General features: G+C 37.4%; 1 protein-coding gene across 1 annotated transcript in view; it reads right to left on the bottom strand.

Moving 5' to 3' along the window:
* Nucleotides 1–23074, bottom strand: part of EDIL3 (EGF like repeats and discoidin domains 3) — a 98370-nt gene that overhangs the window by 40403 nt on the left and 34893 nt on the right. Inside the window, exons 6-8 of the mRNA XM_015849756.2 lie at nt 19637–19792; nt 18412–18556; nt 12599–12783 (exon numbers count right to left, since the gene is read on the bottom strand). Of these exons, the coding sequence (XP_015705242.2) occupies nt 12599–12783; nt 18412–18556; nt 19637–19792 (486 nt within the window). The remainder of the gene's footprint in view (nt 1–12598; nt 12784–18411; nt 18557–19636; nt 19793–23074) is intronic.

Raw genomic sequence — 23074 nt, 5'->3', positions numbered from 1 at the left:
CAAGATATAAAATCTAATTCCCAGAATTCAGTTCTCATTTCAGTCAAAATGAAATGGAAACTTGAGAAGACTGCAACATAAATCGATTAGCCCCAATTTTCACCTTCCCTCTGAGCTACCATAATGGATGACAGACCTTTTTAAATCACAGACTTAGACACTGTGTTAGATTTTACACAACATGACAACATTTATTTCCATTTGCTCATTATTTTCCTGGAATGTTGTTACTCCATTTGAAGTTTGACTTTTCAGAGTTAAAAATACATGTTGCTTCCTTCACTATCTATCCTTTCTTGCCACAATAGTAGGTAAAAACTACTAAAGAAAAAGTTTTTAAAGTAAATTTTTTACACTAAAGTAAAAACAACAACCACAACAACAAAAAACAGGTATTACTATTTTGCAGAAGAGTGGAATGTAATCTGAATATTAAAAAAAAATACAGTGGAAAAAGAAAAAAGATTGTACCCTCCCCCAGGCATATATTTGGACATACAGTAATTCTGACATGCAAAATACTCAAAAACCCTTCCTTCATTCTCTCATGTTTTGCAATATATACTTTAAATACAGAATTAATTTAGAGCATGAAAAAATATTAACTTACTTCCTGCTATAGTCAGATTGCTCTAGTGTCACAAAATTACATGCACTAGGAAGATGAATAAAAGAAATAAAAGGAATCAGATTAAAACTTTCCAATAATCCCTAAACAACTCTTAAATTCTCATAAAACAAAAATTTAATTTTTAATATCAAATTACTTTCTAGGACTATGAATTATTCTTGTAAACCTCAGAAAACAAGCCGTCTAAGATCCTCTCAAATAAAAACAACTCTTCTGAACACAAAGCAAATCCAATTCCAGTCTGGCAGTTTATATCAGTGTGCATTTGGAGGAAGTGAAAAGAATAAACAATTTGATGGCAGCTGATGTGAAAAATGGTCAGCCACTAATAACTAACTGGCAGCTGCTTTAAGGCTGCTCCGAGGTTTATTTTGAGTAAAACAGTTCTGCCTGTGGAGTTAGATATAAGGGCAGGAAACAGGCAAGCTTGTCCAAAGAGCAAAATGAATGCATCATTCGTTCACTTGTCACCAGACACTTCTCTACTGCTGCTGCAGCTAACACTCCTGTTAGCTTGTTTTGATTTGGCACATGTTCTCCTAATGTGCCATCCATCAGGGCCATATTACTACAATGTTCATATATTTTCATTGAAGCTCACCACACTCATTGTAAATATGTGAACATTTAACACATATTTATACACAGAAAAATAATCACACTACTTCCAGAGGTGTAAATGAAGAATCTATGCTATGTGACAGACACTGAAAACAACAAGGCTTCCTTCTGCAGTGGACTTGCATGCATACCTCATCTATGAAGCCACCTTGCTCTGAAGCTCATTTTGATTGTAGAAATGTGCAGACATCCATGCTTTGCCAGTTCAGTGTGTCAGTGAGTTTCTCAGCCTCAACACTCTGATGTTGATTAGCCGGTGACTCAAAAAACTTCTAAAAATCTCTTACTCTTTGGCTCCGTGCCATGACACCACCTGAATCTGTTTGGCATCTCTGGACAAAACTAAGTCTTAGCTACTCCTGTAACATGCCACTGAGGTTTTCGAAAGGTCAGGATTTGTTATGTGTGTTGGTATTTTATGTGTGGTAAACAGCACAGTGTTCAAATTCAATATTAGTGGCAAATAACAAATAAGAAAAATATCATAAGTTAAAGTCAATAAAAATAAATTCAGAAATAGGAATATCCAGTGAGGGTCTGTTCCTCTATTTATAAAAACCCTGTAAAGGCTTTGAAACATTTCTGTTGCCAAAGGGGCTCATTAACCATCTGTGGTTAAGGCCTTTAAAAATGTTCTGATAGTTTTCTTAATATTTCTTAGATGAAAATAGTATTTGTATGTTGTAATTCTCATTAACTCATAAAAAAAAAGAAGATCTACTAAGATGGGTCTAAATATTTTTACTTTTGTCATTGGAAAAACCAAATCCGTGCTTTTTACAGAGATATTTTCCCTTGGTGAGCTATATATAGAATTAACTTCTACTTGTGAAAATATTTTTCTGCTTAATTATACAACAAAGAAAGGCTGGTTTGAAATAGGATTAATATATCTTGTGGTTAATTAAACATGAAGCATTTAAGAAGATCACTCTAACAACAAAAGCAATTAACACTTGGTTATGTATAGGATGTAATTAGGCAGGCAGTTCTTGTAATCCGCAGGACTAACTTTTAAAGCACGCATTCCCATTAGTTTACTTATTTTAGGGAAAACCATCAAGCAAGGTCACAAGCACTACCACTTCTAGTGCCTTCTCAGTTCTGTCTAAATATCAAAGATAAGCTATAGATTCGAAACCGTGGCCCAATTCCAAGAAAATTTGTCTGAATTTTTATTTTTAGAAATGCTGCATAGCTCTCAACTTCAGTAAGTAGTTGCATGCCCAGACATTGGCTAAAAATAGGTGAGGAATTCCTCTGAGATCCTGTTCTGACACTTTACATTAGAAGACTCAAGGTGCTCTTGAACAAGACCAAGATAATTGAAAAAATGTTTATCTGCAGTATTTTTGTGTCTACTGTCATTTCCCTTTTAAATTCTCTTCCTCTCCTCATCTTTTCTGCTATGGTTTTTCTCCTCTGTCATGTTTTCTGACAGGGAAACTGCTCTTGCGTTACTCGAGGATCAAGTAGGATGAATGTTATTAAGCAGGGTGGAAAGAGGGTCTTGCACAATACATCACAGTACAGACACACCTGAGTTAACATGGAAAATAAAAACAAAAAATCCAAGATATTTAGTATTGCACTGAGACCAACACTAAACTGTGACTAGGATGCTATTCGGGAAAAATACGTGATGAAAACAGTGATCTAGCCAAGATTCAGGAAGAGCAAGATAAATGTTCACATCTACTCTTATGTGATGCTGTAACAAGGTGAGGTATGGCTGATGCATTTTTCTGCTCACTGCTGTGTGCTGTCTGCCAAGCAAAGCACCTCACCTCTGAAGAAGGCTGCAGGGTAGTAAGTTGTTTCTGAATTCATATTAATGTCAGGCTTATTTGCCATCATAACTTCCTGTGTTTTTGCATCAATTTCATTATTTACTAAACAAAAATATATGCAAGATCTCTGCTCATGCTAGAAACCGATCCATCTTTATCTACTTTATGTAGGGAGCAGAGTAGGAAAATGAATAGCAGATGCTGGACAAAAATGTTCTGAAGTGAACTGAAATATTGTAATACAGCTTCAGAGTTGTTAAACTGGTATCAAGACTAAAATGGTAAGAATGCAGAACTGAGAGGCCAATCCAGTGAGGAGCAGCTTTCCAAAACCTTTGAGTATTTCACTTACAGTGTCTTGACAGATATATGAACGAAGTATAAAAGTGCCTTGCTTAGTCATGAAATAACATTTGGAAAATATTATACAAATGCAAAGGGCTAATAAAACTGGCAGAGTACTGCTAATAAAGCATTTAGCTATCAGAAAACAGAACCTGACCTTGTTCCACACAAGACCTTGTTCTATTGCTTTGATTTTGCAATAGGTTTTGTATTGTGTGTTTTTACATCTGGCATTTTTTGCTGTTTTAATATACCCGACCTTGCCAAGGTCACTTTGTTTCTCTCCTTCGTCTGTATATTCTTGGTCATCCTTTTGTCTTATCTGGACTGAAAAGAACTGTGGGCAGACAGCTGTGTCCAGTTCTGCCTCAGCCTAAAACTAATTCTGATGAAGCTATGAAAACAGTTAACAGTTTTATCTGGAAGAAGTAGATGCAGTTTTGAAACACTGCCATGGAAGAAAGTGGGAAAAACAGCTTTGCAGCTTTTCCTTCCATATTCCTACGTGGCAAACTTTGCAGCCATTTTGTTGTTTTAGACAGAATTAGCAGTTTCGTTTCACGGGTAGTGAAAAATATTTCCAAGGAAATTAAAACAATGAAAAACTAACATCTCTCCATTAAAATTTAATGCATGCATTTTTATCGATGGTGTTGTTGTTTATGTCAGGTAAAAGCAATGTTCTCACTGTCAATACATAGTAACAAAATAGACTTCGGACTCACGCTATATACATCAAAATTCAGGACAGCCAGAGAGTTTTTGCTTAGAATCCCAGATTTTTATTTATTTATTTATTTTTTTAAAGCTAGATATGAAGCTGTTATTGTAATAGGAAATGGGTCATTATTCAATTTAACTTTCATCTGCAGGAGAGTGATACAGAGAAAAACCACAAGTCAGTAAGAGAACTGACAGTGCTCTCTTGCAGCAGTTTAGAGTCAGATATGATTCAACCGTTTATGGAAACATCTCGAGTAATTTTTGTTGGTGATGATGAATCTGTTATGTTTCAAAGACAGGCTCTGGAACACAGCATTAAACTCTCTCTTTTATTTATTTATTTTTTAACAGAAGACTTAGCAGAAGGAGAGGGAAAGATTTTACTGAACGCAATAGATATTTTGCAATGAAACTTTTTTTCTCCTAAAATCCTAACCACATCTACTTTACAGTCCAGATGGGCTCTTTACTGCTTGCACTTGCTCATGAAGTTGTCGTGCTATGAATTCTTAGTCCAGGAAATAATGAATACGCTAAGTCTGACTGTTTCTCATTTCCTGGACACCCTGCAACAAAGACTTCAGCATCCTCCTGTTCTAATAATGTTCTTTCTTGTATTTAGCCAGTGAGAGCAAAATCTATGATTTTACCAAGGCTTTAGACTTTCATGCCTTACTGGCAACATACAGCCTAAATACAGCACTGAAAAGCCAAAATAAACCAAAATTTTATGCTGCCTTATTTAATTTTGAGGCTTAAATTTGATTACCACTATAAGCATTTCCATAAAATGAATTGCAGAAGAGAACTCTGCAAAGTCAAAAGCAATTTAGGAAGGGCAATGCTGAAATGCACAATTTAGTAACATTATTAATGTGAATAATGCATTTAACTTGAAATTTAACTTGATTTGGGAGAAAAACTGGATTAGAGAGTGACCTCTGCAGTGGTCATCAAATATCCACTGACAGGTAACTGTGACTAGGAAATTGAGGCATACCTCCTAGCACGATTTCTCCAAGATCTGCATGTGTGTTAGTAGCATTAACAAAGCACTGGCACCAAAAGGAATTGTTCAGAGTTAAAAATCCTCAAACCACAGTGTCCTAGAACTAACAAGCTATCAGCTTGTTGCAAAATTAACTATGGGGCTGATGGGCAAAAGGTGACCTGCTTGGAATTCCAGCCAAGGCAAAGTAGATATATTTAACTGTTATTTATTAGTGGGTGCCTCTTTTTACGTCTACATCACTGGGGACTATTTATCTACTACCATCTTATTCTATCACTGGCTACTTTCTACAGGAAAAAATTACAGTGAGTTTCTGGGAAAGTCTGGGAATGAAAAGACCCATACTAATATGGGTCTTTTTTAATTTAAGTTTAATCACAGCCTGCCTTGGGATGTGGCTGCATGCTGTGGATGAACCAACTGATCAAAGTATTAGTTAGTGAAACTCCATGATGCCAACGTGAGACCAAGGAGATGCCAAAACTGAGATAAGGACTAAAAGCAGAAAATTAAAGTTATCTTTCAAAAACAATAACAACAACAAAAAAAAATTTTGAATTGAAAAAAATGAAATAAACAATACTGACCGCAAACAGCTTTCAGTAACATGGTACCAAGCATGGTACAAAGCAAGGATTATCTCTGTACAACTTGTCTATATCTATCTGTAATCTGCAAGATCACTTTTCTGCTAGTTAGAAATTATAATTAAAAATGAACGACAGTCCTGCTATTGAAAAATGAATAAGACCTTTTGTTGCTATAAATGTAAAGGACACTGGTTGCTTTTTTGATTGATCTGCTGGTAATGGCTATGGTTTAATTAGTGCTGTAGAAAAAGATTCACCCTCTTCATTTATAATGCCTTATATTTAAGCTTACTATACAACCTCTCTATAACTTCCTGAAGGGAGGCTGTAGTGAGCTGGGGGTTGGCCTCTTCTCTTGTGTAATCAATGATAGAACTAGAGGGAATGGTTTTAAGCTGCACCAGGGGAGATTCAGGCTGGACATTAGGAAGTATTACTTCTTGGAAAGGGTAGTCAGTCATTGGAATGCACTGCCCAGGGAGGTGGTGGAGTCACCAACCATGGGAGTGTTCAAGAAACGTTTGTATGTTGTGTTGATGAATATAATTTAGCTGGGAAGTATTGGTAATGGTTGGACTAGATGATCTTCTAGGTCTTTTCCAACCTTGATAATTCTGTGATTCTGTATACCAATAGAAAACTTCTGTATCTTTCAAAGAACAGTCACAATAGGCCTTCTAGAAGTCATGTAATTTCCTCATTGAATTAATTACTAGATTGGACTTAAGCAAACATTTTATCCTATTCCAATTTTGAGTACTTCAAGTCCTTACTTAATTAAGATGTTGTTAAGCATTTCCTTTTTCTTTCCAATGCGTGGGTATGAAAATAAAATATTTAAGCTGGTGGCCAGACAGAAACCACTTATTTGTCTACTTTAACCATTATTGGTAGAAATGCTTGCTTTGTTAATGACACAATTTAAAAGACAACAAAACTATCCACATAATTTTCTCCTTCTGCATTGCTTTCAGCATTTATGAAACTCCACATATATTAGTTTCCTATATGGTAATAATATGCAGAACTCATTAAGAATAAACTGGCATATTTGGCAAAACAGAGTAGTAAGAGGCAGGTGAAATAAAAGAGGAGTAACAAATATTAGATGAAAGACAGAAAACAACATTAAAACAACCTAAGCTAATCAACTTGAGATGAAAAATAATATTTTCTTTCCCATATTTAAAAAAATAAAAAAGGAAGAATTCACCTTTCAGAACTTTCAGAATGTAAAAATGCATCGTGTAGTTTAAGTTGATAATTTCTCTGCATAAAAAAGTAATGGCACATCTCAACAATCCATAATAGGAAATTCATACTACTACACAGGGTGGATGAACTATTCCTTGACTATTATTCCATTGACTACAGAAGGAGTCTAAGTAGATAGTAAGAAGTAGCTATTTTAAGATAAACGTACACTGAATATGTGCATTTCATTTATAAATATGTAAATCTAAAAATTGCTCCAATTTAGTTTCTTTGTACTAGGTCATATAGTCAGTAGCTTACTGAAACACTACAAAAGTGCTGAGATGTCTCTCTAGGCTCACATTAGCCATGCTTCACACAGGGCTACTAGAACTGACATGGCATTAGGCATGTTTACTGTCTGTCTCCTCTTAATCTCAATTTATTTCAGTTATTTAGTCAATTTCACTGGTGTTAGTTGTAAGTAGCACATTATATACAGCTGTCCATTTCTGGAAATACTGAAGAAACATGGCACAAAAGTCTGATTTCTAGAAGAGTGCTCCACAAGAAGAACTGAATGGAAGACTGGTCCATTTTAGCCTTTAAATAACTACAGCTCTTTTGTCTGATCACTTATCTTAAAGCATTGTAAAACAGTGCTAAACAACAAAGTAGATACAAAGTCACACGACAGTTTGTACATTATGACATTCTTGCATATACAACAGAAACTAAAGAAATACTCAGAATACTTCATTTTCAAACAAGTGACTTTGTGATGTAGAAGAATAGAAACAGGATGTAAGTCAGATTGCAGTGCTGAGGTTACTGTTTTCGAACAGTGTCAATGAAAAAATGTCAAGAATATTACCTAATACTAGACATTAAGCTGGCAAGAGAAACAGTCACGCCAAATGAGTTGCTATACTACTGACAATTATCACATATTAAAAATATGTAGGCATATGTTTGCCAATCTTCAAAACAATATCTCCTACCCTTATCAGAATGTTCCTTTTCTAACAGTGTTTAGCTGATTCCATCACAGGCAAACAGTAAAACAAACATTAGTAGACATTGTTTATTGCTCCACTCTACTGTTTAAGGCAAGGATGATTTCCTTAAATCATTGGAGCTCAGTGGTAGCGACATAAAACAACTGTGAATTAGTATTATGAAGTTTACTGCTTATGCACATCAAGCTGCAGAACCTTCTGCTAAGCAAGCAGCAAAATACAAGCTAACAGGTGAAAGTCAAACTTGCACCGAGTAAACTGTTTTGAAGTTTCAAGTACAAAGAGAAACACAAAGCTACTGCAGTGCTGCTGGTGAGCTGAAGATAATATGGTCACGCAAACGAACCTCAGCAGGATTCCCGGATGGGCATCCTTTTCATCCAGCTGTGCTCTGTAGAGATACAGACCTTAAAAAAACACAACCCACCATATGACTGGTTTCAAATTAAAATACCAATACCTATGTGTTGTTGGAAAGAACTAAGATAACACGCAAAACAAGTGAAGGAGATTGTTGAGGCAGGAAAAGAAAGCTCCAGCTACTTGGAAAAAACAGATGAAATGAGAAGCCTCAGCTGCGAAGAATATTGCAGAGGACAGCAGTTCAGAGAGACGGCATCAAAGAAATTACTTGCTGAAGCACTGTGCAAAGGACAAACAGGCAAAGGCATTAAAGGACCAGGCAGAGATACAGAGTGGGAAATCAATACAATGACAAATATGGCATGGAAATATTTAATAACACAGAACTTTAACTAACAGTCAGCAGATGAAAGTGAGCTTAAGCTTCTTTCCTGACTTCAGAATGTAAAGCTGTGTTAAACTAACAGAATGGAAATGGATTTTAAAGAAAATCTTAATTTTAATGAATGATAGTCTTGGCTAGAAAAATGAGAAACAGACAGGTTGAAATTATATTGACAAGAGCAGCCATCAAACATCTGAAAGATAAGAATCTTTTCAATAAAGATTATTGTCTCAGTGCTTCATTCAGGGCATAAAGCAGAAAGAACTTCAACATTTACTTCAGATCAATAACTGAAAATATGAGAGTGGGGTGACCAACTGGATTGACAGACATGGGTTGTGTCCAGGAGAAGCCCAAGAACCCTCAAAACTGAAAAAACAGCCTTGGTATAGAAGACCAGCAAGGAGCTCTTGCAGAAGACTGTGATCTGGCTCGAAGTAGTAAACCACGCTGACAAGCAAATAAGAGCAGTGAGAGAAACGAGACTGCCTTTAAAGAAACTTAAGTTTATTCTTTTCTTCCTTTTCTCAGTAATTAATCTGAAATGCTTTACCATGCTTTGCTTATGTTAAGGTTATAAATAATTATGGGAAGAAACCATTACTTCTAAATTTCAGGCCTCTCACCCCCATCTTCTTTTCTGGTTGTAATATTATCCAGCTAATTTCAGAGAGGTGTTTCCAAGATAAAGGAAATTTCCAAGGAAGAGCAATTAGGAGCAGAAGGAGTTGCTGGAACTCATTATTCCTATTAATTTTGGCATTATGAACAGTCATGTTGTTCAGTATCACCAAACTGCAGTTATTTCAACTACAATGAGTACAAAGACAGTAAAGAGGCAGATTACCTAAGTCAATGGAGGGGCCTGTGCTGTGAATTATGTAAGAAACTTATGGCTTTTGCAGCATCATCTCTACAGAAATGGCAAGACTGTCCCTTGAAGTAAGCACACTGGATAATTCACATCCGTAGAATCATGGAACCAACTGGGCTGGAAAACACCTTCAAGATCATGAAGCCCAGCCATCAACCTGACTTATCAAGTTCCATCACTAAATCACATCTCTTAATGCCAAGATTATGGCTAGAACTAGAACTGTCTCTTCATATTCCTGCCTTTTTATGGATGCAGTAATCCTGAACATTTCAAAGCAAAGAACTTACTAGCAGCTGCGTTTTAACATAAAACCCCAGGGGTTGTTATTAGGGCATGCACTGATTAGCATTTTTGTTGGTGACATGGACTGGGAGATTGAGTGTGCTCTGAGGAAGTTTGTGAACTACACCGAACTATGTGGTACAGCTAATACACTAGAGGGAATGGGTGCCAATGAGAGGGACCTGGCTAGACTTGAGAAGTGGACCTGTGGGATCCTAGTGAAATTCAACAAGGTGAAGTGCAAGGTCAGAGAAATCCCAAGCACAAAGACAGTTTGGGGGATGGGTAGATAAGAGCAGACCTGAGAAAGTCTTGGGGGTGCTAGTGGATTAGAAACTCAACATGAACTAGCAGCGTACACTTGCAGACCAGAAAGCCCATCATATCCTGGTCTGCAGCAAAACAAGTAGGTAGGGGAGGTGGGGAGGTCTCTTTCTGCTCTATGGTCCCCAGTACAAGATGTTGAGCAGCTGGAGTGGGTCCAGAGGAGGTCCACAAAGAGATTCAGAGGGCTGGAGCACTTCTCCTAGGAGGAAAGGGTGACGTAGTTGAGATGGCTCTAAGCAGATGTCACCATGACCTTCCAGCACTGTGGCCTACAAGAAAGCTGGACAGGGACTTTATGTAAGAGCACAAAGTGACAAGAGGTAATGGCTTTAAACTAAAGGAGGGTAGCTTCAGATCAGATATAAGAATGAAATTCTTCACAATGAGAGTGGTGAAGCACTAGCACAGGCTGCCCAGAGAAGCTGCGGATGGTGGAGTTACTCAAAGCTGGGTTGGATTGGGTCTGGACAGTGTGGTATGATAGTTGGCAGCCCTGCCTACAGCAAGAGGGCAGGAAGTTAAGCAGTTCTTAAGACCCCTTCCAACCCAAACCATTCTACGATTATATAGTTCATCCAAAAGTTCCATAAACTGCCCATTAGCAGCAAGTAGCATTTATGCACATGATGCAGTCACCTCTCAGCAACCATTATCACAGCAATTCTTTGATGTGTATGTCAGCATATAAGCATTAAGAAGAGGAATGGTTGATAACAATGGCATTTAGGTAAGATTCTCCCAAAATTACTGCAAGACGGAACAGAGATGTTCAAGTAATTCACATACTACACATTTAAACAATCATTTTTAAAGGAATTCAGTAGCTTATACTCAGTTTTATTGGCTTTCTAAAGAAAACTGTAAAGGATCAACCAAATAAGGCATGCAGAGAAAACTCCAAAGACATGTAACACTGTGAAACAGCACATTGGTATAACAGCCACTTTAGTGAAATCCAGAAACCTATGTCTTACTTTAAGCTTGCTTTAGGATTCCACAGAATTGCCACTGGGATCACCCCTTGTAATATGTAGTGGCTGAAGGAAAAGGGCATAGAGATAAGTTTGCTTCTACATGTTGTTTTCTTACAAATGTGTTTTGACTAAATTCTGTGAAAGCAGCATGACAATAAAATTGTAGTCAGTGTACTAAAGGTTATAATAAAGTGCTCTGAATTTTAATGAAAAAAACAGAGCTACCAGCAAACAGAACAACAATGAGTGGGCAAATTTAAATGACAGGCATGTCTTTCTTACAGAATTTTTTACCTCATCTTGAAGTATCTGAGTCTGTTTGTACTCAAGGACTGAATTCAGAAACATCAGCTTCCAGTATAACTAAGTTAATGACCAGTTTAAACAGTGAGGAAACAAGTGACTTTAATGCCTCCTGTTTTTTTTGTTTTGTTTTGTTTTTGTTTTTTTTTTCCTTTTCAAACAAGAATTCTTTTGGAAAAAAATGTAACATTTTTCTTAACAACTTTCTTATTAAGCAGATAAGAAAGTACGCCTGCTGAACAACTTGCAGAGAACTGACAAGTCACAGGGGTCCAGGTTCAATTTGCAGGTTCAGGTAGGTTCAAATATAGCAAGATTTGGAACAGAATAAAATGTAAGAATTAACTTTGCAACTCCTTTCCATCTGTATTTAATTAAAAATCCATTGTCGCCCACAGGAGGAATAATGCACCATGGGATATTTCTGCAGTGTCTCTGCACAAGCTTGGTTTCTTTCTTGGTACCACTGACAGGGCTAAAGCTGGCTGTGATAAAACTACCTCTCACTTACTTGCAGAAAACATTTTCATCTGCTTCCTCCCTGTAAAACATAAAATCTTCCTCCACTCCAGAAGCTTCTCTAAAAAACTTTCAGCAAACCCCAAGATCTACAGTTATTCAAATGTTAAATAGATGAGGCAACTGCTACTTCCTTGCTGTATATGTATAAACTTGGAGAAAAGACAGTAATCATATTGCTAAATTGCTTAGCAACTGTAGGTAAAAAAGCTAATATGTCATAATTTATATGTGGAAAGATTGCAGGGGGTTAGCACCACATGTCTAGCAATATTGAGGTTTCCTGCTGAGAACTCCACCACAAACTGGCAGCTGGCTCAAAGCACTGCTATTTTCAACAGTTCAAAAAATGTAAATGTGTTAGCAACTGGTCAAATAGCCTTCATACTGTGATTTATTGCAATCTTTCACATTAGCCTACTACTGACTTGTATAAATCATTCTCAGGCTGAAAACATCCCCTGTGTGCAGCTTTATAATGAATTTATGTGCTGAATCAATCTTGCTACTGTCAGACTGATCTTGACACATCTTTGAGCAGTCTCAATTAGACAAAGATAATTTCAGCATGCCAGGTTTCTTACAGTGCATGCTGGAATGACAAAGAAGATGAATGCCCATGAAATTTTATTTGGAAGTTTACCTGCAGCCACTGGGACTGGTCATTGTGGCCGGAGGTCCAGGCATTAACTTTGCCTTGCTTGTCCAGTCGGGCTTTCCTGGGTTCCCAAGCAAACATGTCCATGTTGAGTGTTCGGAAAACACTGGAGGCAGTAATTTGATAGTCCTGTATATGCCCTGATTTCATCCCCAGGGGTTCAGAGCAACCTGGAACAACAAAATAAGATCACTGACACTGCCTACTTATCTCTGTAAGTGGTTTAGGTTTTCCCTTATGGAAAAGAAAACTAGCAATTCTCAAAGAAAGGACTTTAATCTAGAGTATCATTGGGGGGAAACTACAAACAAACAAATGAAAAATAGCCAATTCGAGGCACTCTGTTTCAACACTAGGAAGAACTGAAAACAAGATACAGAATTCAAAGTATTTTATCCCCACACAAATGTATGAACAGAAACCCATAGAAAAGATGACTCTTGTCTCTTATCTTGGTTTTCTTTTCCTGTCCAGGAATTTGCTCTTATTTCCTCTACTCACTTCATTTTTATCATGTTTTTTATTCCTTGTCACATCAACCATGTGCATGTGTTCTGAGGAAACATTATGTTTTTTTCTTAATACCATTACTGAAGTTTAAATGTTAACAAGCACCGAGTTCTACACTTTCAAATTTCTTGATACCCAGCCAAAAATAAAAAAATCCCCCACACATACTGGCAGAGTAGAAGACTACAGAATAATGACTGTGAAGGAGTGAGAATATTAGTAGAGAATTATGTAGGAGAACTAGAGTTACAGGCTCATTTGCTTAAGCCAGGTGGTTGTCCCAATTTGCTGAGTTATTTTGACTGTTACTAAAGTTAGATCTTGGGTTTCTTCTTTCTCCCTGCTAGGTGTTCATGGGAAAAATAAAAAAAATAAAAAAAAAAAAACTCAACCCAAACCAATGGAAGAAAACCACCCCAAGCCAACAATAATAATATAAACAATAAAAATTTAACAAGTGAATCTATATTCCTCTGTACTGCTACAGTAAGCTGAGAATATGCACAGTGCATTTAGATCTGGAAGAAGGAAGAGGGAAACTGACAACAGGTATGACAATCTTGAATGGTACCAATGTAACAGCAGTATGGGAAGTCAGGGAGGTAGGCGAGCTATCTTGTTTAAGACATAAAAAAAAAGTCAGGTGGCAAGAAAGGTCTCCAGAGAGCTCCAGAAAGGTGGATGTATGGCTTGGTGGAGATGGGAACCTAAAAACAGACAGTTTTCTCATTTATTTCCTGCTGCAGCTATCAAAAATCTGCAGAAGTTTTAATTCCACAATTTTGGTGATTCTCCTCAGTTCATCAGCTACTTATCTTGGTTAAACTGTAAACAACATTTTAATTCCCTATAACCTGATGGGTCAGAATGTGTCCCGTACTCATCAGCCTCACTGGGGCTGATGCAAAAAGTGCATCCCCTTGAGATGGTTGTGAAGGGCAGGATCTTGAATTTATGTATTACTGTGAAGACAGGCTTATCAGCTGGCGCTTGGACCCTGAGCCGCTGAGCTGGTTCCTTACAGGTAATCATTTCCTGAGTCACTACCCAGCTGTGTTGCTTACAGCACACTGGTAAACTGTGAAGGCCTCCTTGCTGTGACATGACCCAGCTCAGCTGGTGTCTTATGATAGAACCAGAGTGGTGTGACCACTTGTAACACCCTCAAAATTGTCGTTTTGTTTTTCACTTTATTTGAGCTAGATATCAATGCTGGCTTTATTTTTCTTAAAAGTTCATTTCCCCCATAGTATGTTCACCTTCATTTTAAAGATGTGATTCTTATTTGGTTTCTTTGGTATTCTCAGCAAAGACCTTTGGGTGAGATTCTACTTTCTGTTTCTTCAATTGGTTTAACCACAGAATCAACTGGATTCCTCAGGGATTCAAATCAGGGAAACTAAGTCCAAGGCTTCCAATGGGGTCAAGCAGCAGGAGCAAATTACCAGAGGTAGGTAATGATACCATGTTCTTTAACAATAAGTGTATTTTAACTTTGAAATACAGGCATGTTTCATATTGAAAAAAAAAATAAACAGAAACCGGAGCTCATTTTTAATAAACTTTTTAGAATTGATTCTCACTGAAAAAAAAAAAAAAAAAAAAAAAAAAAAAAAAAAAAAAAAAAAAAANAAAAAAAGAAAACATGTAGTCTTGCCTGTTGGAAGAACTGCCTAGCTAAAAACAACCACAAAATAATTTTCCTGAGTGTAGCGGGAGAAATTGATAGTGCAAACAAGGGAGACTCATCTGTTTCTTTAGATGGATCTGGCTTATTATTCAACTCTGAAGTATCACTACAAGATCACAAGGACTTTCAACAGGAATGTTTCATCTGAGAAAATATGAAGGGAGCTCCGGACACAAAAACAAGGGTTGTCAAAACTATTTTTCAGTGTTGTTCCCATCAGTCAAAAATAGTTTTAAGTATTATTATTGATTTATGAAACAGCAGATGTCTCTGCTTATGGGTCTGTGCATGCACGCATGCCTTAATGGCATTTCACACTTGCCTTCCTTCTCTGCTGCTCTAAAAGGATAACAAAGGGGGGAGGTGCAAGACAGTTGTTACGAGTCAGTGGAAGAGCAAGGTGAAGCAGAAGATATAAGCATGATGCACGTAGGTGGCAGAACAGTGTGTTAGCCTTGTGCCAGAGAAACCATAGTCACCTCACAGTTCCTGCATGAAAGGTGATGACTAGGTTTTTTGATAGTTTATGTGCTCTTTCACTCAGAGCACAAACACCAGAAACACTAAACTGATATAAAACTTCTGTATCCACAGGTAACTCTTCTTCATAGGAGTTTATTTGTAATAATGCTCACAGCTCCTTGGGAAACTTCCAGTACTCTGCGTGTTCTTTATATTTATTCAATAATGTCCTTGTGAAAGAATTAAACTCTCCTCCATTTTTACAGCATATTAATGAGCTCTCACGTAGACACAGTTGGGGCAAAGCTCAGAGGAGCATCTTAGAGTGAGACATTTCAGGTGCTCTGGATATCACCACCTGTGAAAAATGGTAACTGATATCTGTGTGTGTTTAAACCTATCGAGGCGTAAGTTTTCAAGTACCATTTATTTGATCTACATCACTTGAAAAGCAGCAGTGAGCTAATGAGAACCCTAAACACTGAAAAAATGCGGATTATGGTCTGAAAATTGAAAGTACCCACTTGGAAGTTATTCTAGGTTGTCTTTATAAAGGTACAATATATTACTCTTCTAAGTCCTGTAAGGAGGCTCTCATTCATCACTTCTTTCAAAAAAGCTCAACCTTCCAAAGGAAACAGTTAATATTTGATACACCAGAAACAAAATCACAAATGCATCCATATATATCCATATAAAGGCCTACATGTATCCTGTCTTGAACAATCATTCATGCACAATTGGAAAAAATTATGTTTAAAGTGTTAATACTGTGATTTTATTTTCAAAAAGTCAAGACATTCAGAAAATTTTCCTATTAATAAACATAGCATTCCTCTCTAGATTACACACTGCTGAAGATGAACAAGGGGACTGACTTCTAGTATTAAACAAGGATGTTATAAAGAACTTTTATATGAGTGTTTGTGTGAATGGTACATATAGATATTGTTAACATGCAAAAATAGATGCCAGAACTACCAGACAAAAAGATACATGCATGCTTACATGTGCAAGTTTCCCAAGGTCTGTTAAATTCTGGGGACCAACATTCCTTTGCAAACACTGACAGCTCAGAAAACCAAGGATTTGCATTAACAGTATATGACATGAACCACAGGCAAGAGGGCAACTGTCTGCCAAATGCAAATGTGTGAATGTATGAGTAAACTGCATGAGTGAGTCTGCATTGTGTGATGTCATTTGCTGCTCAATAACTACAGTTTGCTCCTACTGCTAGTAACAGCTCAATTAAGGTATTACAATAAACAGTAGTTGTTATCTGTGTCTTCTCAGAAATGAATATCCTATGGTGGGAAGGGAATTTACAACACAGAGATGTGCAAAGCATGGGGAAAGCAGGAAGACAAGGCCATGAAAACTGATGTCTGATTTACTGATAATCCACTATACAACCACTGATCACAATTTTCAACAAGCTGTGACCATGGGTCCTTCTGAGTATATATATCTCTAGCAGATTACGAAGAACATTGAGGTTGCACTTGATGATCTTAGAGGTCTTTCCCAACGTCCAGACTCTAATGACTGTAATGACATTTGGCTTAAAAAAGATTAGCTTTTAGGATGATTTGGTGTTGCAACATAGTCAGTGACTCTTTTCTAAGCACCAGCACTTTTCAGGGAAGCATGTTCTTCGGCTTAAGATAGACCACCTGTAATTAGAGTGTATTAGTGTCTCTTTACGTACACTTCTCTTTCATTAAGATCGAAACTGTTCAGCTGAGCCTTGGCTGCCCCAGGTTCTAAGAAATGGTGACCTTGAAAGTGTTAGGAGACCACTGAAATGAAATCACTTCAGTAGCTTTCACAGTTCTTTGAGCAAAACAATTCCTGGTCACTCTGGCAAGGACTTTCTCTAAATTGTGGTTCCAGAAATGGAAGACATAAAAAATAAATAAATAAATAAAAATCTAATAGACTAAAGCAGCTAGACAGAATTTTCTATTTACTCTCAAACCTATCTATATTGGAAAAGGGCTACACTGAGATTAATGCATTAACTTTTCATTCCTGAATCTGGTTTTGATGCCACTAGAGGACTGAGAATTATTTAACTCCAGCTGTTTTGATATATCATTCCTGAATTGGATGACTATTGTTTGTACAGTAAGCAGGCAGCCACATAAAAATCATTCTAAAATGAATTCAGTGGAGCGCTCCCACTGGTAAAAGGTTGATCTCTTGAAAAAGATAAAAAATTTACATGCTTTAGTGAATTTGTTAGGGAATACGGTTTTTGAAGAGAGTAGCTAGAGGTCAGGCTTTACATTTTTGTGTTATAACTTCTGCAACTACAAACCTTAAGAAGGTTTATATTGGCTCCGCTTACTCTTTTACTTTCTGCTATAAGAAACAATCCCTGCTTCTGCTGGAAACCCACAAAATAAATTTAAACTGAAATCTTGTCCAAAGCAGCCCAGCAAAATAAGTCTGTCTCCAGTCTGAGTGGTGTTTGGCTGCAGCTGAATCTGATACCTCTGAGGATGGCATGTACCTGATCCTCATGAAAAATGATTCAGGTCAGCTTTGGTGCCAGAAAGATTTACAAAGTGTTACTGAGCTGCCCTACTGCTATTACTCCCCTACTGCAACAGTATATTACTACTTATATTATTTAAATTGGTATCATTGTGACATGACTTAGACAGAAGCAGATTAATTGTTGCCTACCAACTGTATTACGTAAGGTAGTTTAGTCCACCAACATGAAAATGCAGTGCTTGCTTAAAGTCCAGTGAGACTGCTTTAAGCCCTATCAGTACCTAAAGAGGCCTACAGGAAGCACAGGAAGGGACTCTTTATCAGGGAGTGTAGTTATAAGGCAAGGGAAAATGGTTTTAAACTGAAAGAACATAGACTTAGATGGAAAATAAGGAAGAAATTCTTTGTTCAGAGTGCAGTGAGGCCCTGGCACAGCTGCCCAGAGAGCTGCGGGTGCCCCATCCCTAGAGGCACTCAGGGCCAGTCTGGATGGGGTCCTGGGCAGCCTGAGCTGTGGGCGGGGGGGGCAACCTGCCTGCAGCAAACAATTGCAACTGAATGGGCTTTAAAATCCCTTCCAACTCAAGCCATCCTGTGATTATATGATTCCTGTTCCCTTCAAGGAACCCACCTGATAATTCACAGCCCAGGAGTTCCATTCTCAACGTGCAATGTCGCCGGCAAACTTGAGGATACAGGCGTATGTACTGTGATTTTATTGGAGGCGTGAAGGAGTTAGCATATGGGGTATTGTTGTCCACATTTCCACGGAACACCTACAAAAAGAAAACCAAAATTGTTCTAAGAACATGCCAAGATTGATACCAAGTGCGTAATGCATTCCCATGTCTCAGAAATATCCACTCTTCTGACCTCTTTTCCACGTTTCTTAGAGTTTTTCACAGAGAATGCCTCATCTCCTTCACTGCTCAACACACAAATCTTTAAGCAAAATACATTTCCATTGGCTTGCATCAGTGTGTGTTAGCTACCTGCACTGAATCAGGGCCTCTATCTTGTCACTCCTGGGAACCTGATCTACTAATGCAATAAATTACATCTCCTTGTCTAATTAGTGCATTAAGTAGACCTTATTCAATTTAGCTTTCAATTATCTGCACTGATTGGCATCTATTATTTGCCTCTACTCAAGAGCCTGGTCCAGCTCCCACTGAACTGTACTGTAACCTTCCCACCGATTTCAGTGGGCACTGAATTAAACCTGTACACATTCCTTTATTTAGACCTCATTCTAACAATGTAGACATGCTTTGTTTGTATTACTTTGTTTTCTTCCCTCATTGCACACTTTTTCACACAGCAGTTTAATTCCCTGTGTGCATAAGAAAAAACATGTCAAATTCTGCTAGGTGCTTGCACTCTATTTTAAACTATACAGCAGAGCAAATTTTACTGTTTTGCATGTACAGCTCTTTTTAAAACCTGTAGACATGCACTTCTCACTGGATGACACTGTGTAGCATGGAGATTAACCACTGATGAATGAATTCTATGCTTTAAAGGGTTAACGCTAATCTGCCAGTGTAATACGACTAAATTGAAAACAAAGTAATGAGTAATTACTGGTAAAGTAATTAAAATGAAAATCAGATACGTGTAATAAACAGGATTTTTCTAGACTTGGGACACAGCATTTATACGACCATCAATTAAAGTATAAGAAATTCTGAGCAGACAGAAAGTACAAATTTACTGATTTTTTTCTGGAATAAAATAAGAAAACGGCAAGCTATATCAAGCTGACAAGTAATTAGGCTTATCTACCAGAGATAGCTCAAATTACTGAAGGCTGCTTGACCACGAGACATATTCATACACAGATGACTTAATCTTACCATATCCTCATTTGTGCCTTTTACTTTGTACATTGTCCATGACTTCCCATCATTACTATAAGCAATCTTGTATGATTTCACATATTCTGGACTTCCAATCCTCTTGGCACCTTGGGTTATAACTCCAGTGACTCGCATCTTCTTCTGCAGGTTTATCTGAAACAGTAAAACAGTACAACATCACAGCTAGCCTGCTGAGGGACACAATTCTGATCCTAGATTGCTTCGATTCCTTCTTCTTTTTTTTTTTATTTTTTATTTTAATATCAAAAAGGAAAAAGATATACCTGTATCATCTAAAAGGCTACCTTTACACCTGTAGTAATTACTTCTTTCATTCATTTCATATACATACACAGAAAATAAAATGTAAAAAAAAATGGAGCAAAAAGCTGGCTCAGTGCATTTCTTATCACTTGGGATGGCAGTCCCAGTGCAGGGGTATAAGGAGTCAAGAGAGGCATCAAGTGGCTGCCAGACAGACATTTAAATCCTTTACGGCGTGATCTCAAGATTTTCTCTCACTTGGAAATGTAATTTAGCAACTATTAAGGATTATCAAACATCAGTGTTAAAATATCTTGTTACATACTACATGGGTAAGTGAAGAAAGACAGTATTTTACTGTTTTGTTTTTGGGAGGCTCTAGCTATTTCTCTGCTAGTTGATTGAAATAGATAGGCTTATAATATTTTTTTGTCTTTAAAGCAAAAATAAACATCGGTGTTGCTTTATCACATTTCTCACAGTAATGAATAACCACTCATACATCTGTAGAAGAGAGAAGGTTCCTATAAAAATTAATATATATATATATTTTTTTACAGGATCTTTCTCATAGACACCAGGAAAAGTCAGGAACATTTGCAGCTACGATGGAGAGAATGAAATAATTTAGATAGGTATCAATCAAAAGAAATTCAAGTCTGTTTGTCTTGGGAATTCTGCATTGTTGTTTCTCAGGGGAAAAAAAACCACTGATATACGTATATTTGTAAGAGGAAAGTACCTGAGATTACTGCCATTTCAAAATTTAGAGCAGCAAACAGTCAGACACAAAGATTTGTGGAATTCTGTTACACAGATTTTACTCTCTATAGAGACTTTCAGGTTATTCACAAATAGACAAGATAGAAAAATGATACATATTTACATTTTTTTAATTAAAAAAATCATCTTCAAAAACAAATTAAAAAGTACAGTCAAACATAAAACAATCATTATTTGCCTTCTACATGTGCTGTCCAGTGATATCTAAAGATATTTTTTATGTATACTTGTTTATAAGGAAGCCTTGGCTTTAGCCACCAGATTAGGATTACTGCTACACTGTCTTCTTTCCATGCCTCAGCCTCCATCTTTAATATACAACCAATCAAACACTGCACCTCAAGAAGCAAAAGGATGAAAGATCTCCCACCAACAACAACCAAAAATAATCTGCTGAAGAGCTAAATACAACAGCAGGAACTGAAACTTAGAAAAAGAAAAACACTACTGAATGAAGGGAAGATTTGGTGAAATAATAATCGAAATTAAATGAAAATAATTACTTTTTAATACTCCTTTAATATGAATAATGTTTTACCTCAATTCTTTAATGAAAGACCCTGCCTTTCTACTGCTGTATAGCAGCCCCTCCTACACCATTACACGGCATCTGTGTATGTACGATACACAGTCTTACATGAAATTACAATCTTACTTCCGTAATCAACAGGCAGAAATCTCGCCTTTTAGAGGCTTCTGAATCATAAATGAAAATCTGTGTTTAAACAGGACTGAGCTTGGAATAACTTAGGACATGAAAACAGGACATGGTGGTTGGCAATGAAGTCTACAGGTTTTGTCAGTGTTTGCAGAAAAATCCTGGTGAAGGGGGAGGAAAAATGCTTTCAAATCCTCACAGCTTTCTTACATACAAAACCCTCATGAGGCTAACCTCATGACTGTGGTAGCTCCTTTCAGTGTATACGGATATAGCAGGAACTAATTGGCCCTTTGTGTCTGAGTTCCTTTATGGGTTTTAAACTTCTCAAGTCAGAGCTTAGTAAAACACAAACTATTATAACTGTTCAATGGCTATAATGAAGCTGGTGCTGAAAATCTTTCTTACTTAATGTACTTCAGCAGGAAGCACAGTTCCCAGTGTGTAATGTGAACTGGCTCTTTTAGCACTAAAAGCATTTTCAGTGCATTTTTTTTTTTTTTTTCCTATGGCAATTGCGAAGAAAAACAACTCAGGATGCTCTACTTTGTGTACATAAGAGAAGCAGATTTAGGACTGGAAGTAATATATTCTAATTATATGGTGACTTTGTTTTCAAACAAACGAGTGAAAATCAACATGGCAAGAACAAGAATTTGACACATCATTTTATAAAAAGGCAGTAACTGATTTGGGTATAAAGGACCCCTTATGTACCAGGCAAATCAAGGATGATAGAAGATCCATAGTACTTTGCAGGGTTTGCCCCAGTAATTTAAGAATTATTGGATCGCAGAGGCTTTGAAAGTGGAAGATGCTGGCACAGAAATCTGAATCAAGTCTTGCTTAAAAAACCCGATACATTCTTCCAGCCTGACTTCCTTCTAATGTTCTGTGAAGAAAGCAGCCTCATTCATGGTGCTGCAGTCAGATCCTGGGTACAGCAATTTACACACATCACTCACTGGAGATTTTGGCCATGATGTTTACACATGAATCCCAGTAAGAAGTGCCCACTGCTGCACTTCCTCACAGCACACACCATCTGACAGAACTCAAGTAAGGTGCCACTTGATACCCATAATTAATGAATCTCCCTGAAACTGCCTTTGTATTTCAGTGCAAAAGTTTCCTGTGGCTAGAGAAAATGATGAACACTAAATCAAGCTGGTAAAGCTGCATGTAAATGAATGGCCGTGATCTCATTTACGTCCATTCAAATCTGATTCATTGTGAAAGAGGTGATATCTGCATGATCACAGAATCACAGAAAAAACCATATGAGTTGGAAGGGACCCTAAAAGGCCATCTAGTCCAACTCCTCTACAATAAGCAGGGACACCTACAGCTACATCAGGTTGCTCAGAGCACCATCTAGCCTGGCCTTGAATGTCTCTAGGGGTGCACCTTCCACCAGTTTTTGGGAAACCTCTTCTGGGTGGCACAAAGTCACTACGCAGATAAGGAAAGACAGTTGACATATACTCTGATAGTAATAGTACAAGGTGGAATGGTTTTAAACTGAGACAGTGGAGATTTAGGTTAGAGATTAGGAGGAAGTTTTTCATTCAGAGGGTGGTGATGCACTGGAACAGGTTGCCTGAGGAGGTTGAGGATGCTCCATCTCTGGAGGCATTCAAGGCCAGGCTGGATGCTCTGGGCAGCCTGGTCTGGTTGTTGGCAACCCTGAACATAGCAGGGGGGGTTGAAACTAGATGATCGTTGTGGTC

This window comes from Coturnix japonica, chromosome Z (genome assembly GCF_001577835.2).
Source record: "Coturnix japonica isolate 7356 chromosome Z, Coturnix japonica 2.1, whole genome shotgun sequence".
In the NCBI taxonomy this organism is placed as follows: Eukaryota; Metazoa; Chordata; class Aves; order Galliformes; family Phasianidae; genus Coturnix; species Coturnix japonica.
Note: the sequence above shows the minus strand (reverse complement) of the source record. Positions and strands in the feature narration are given on the sequence as shown.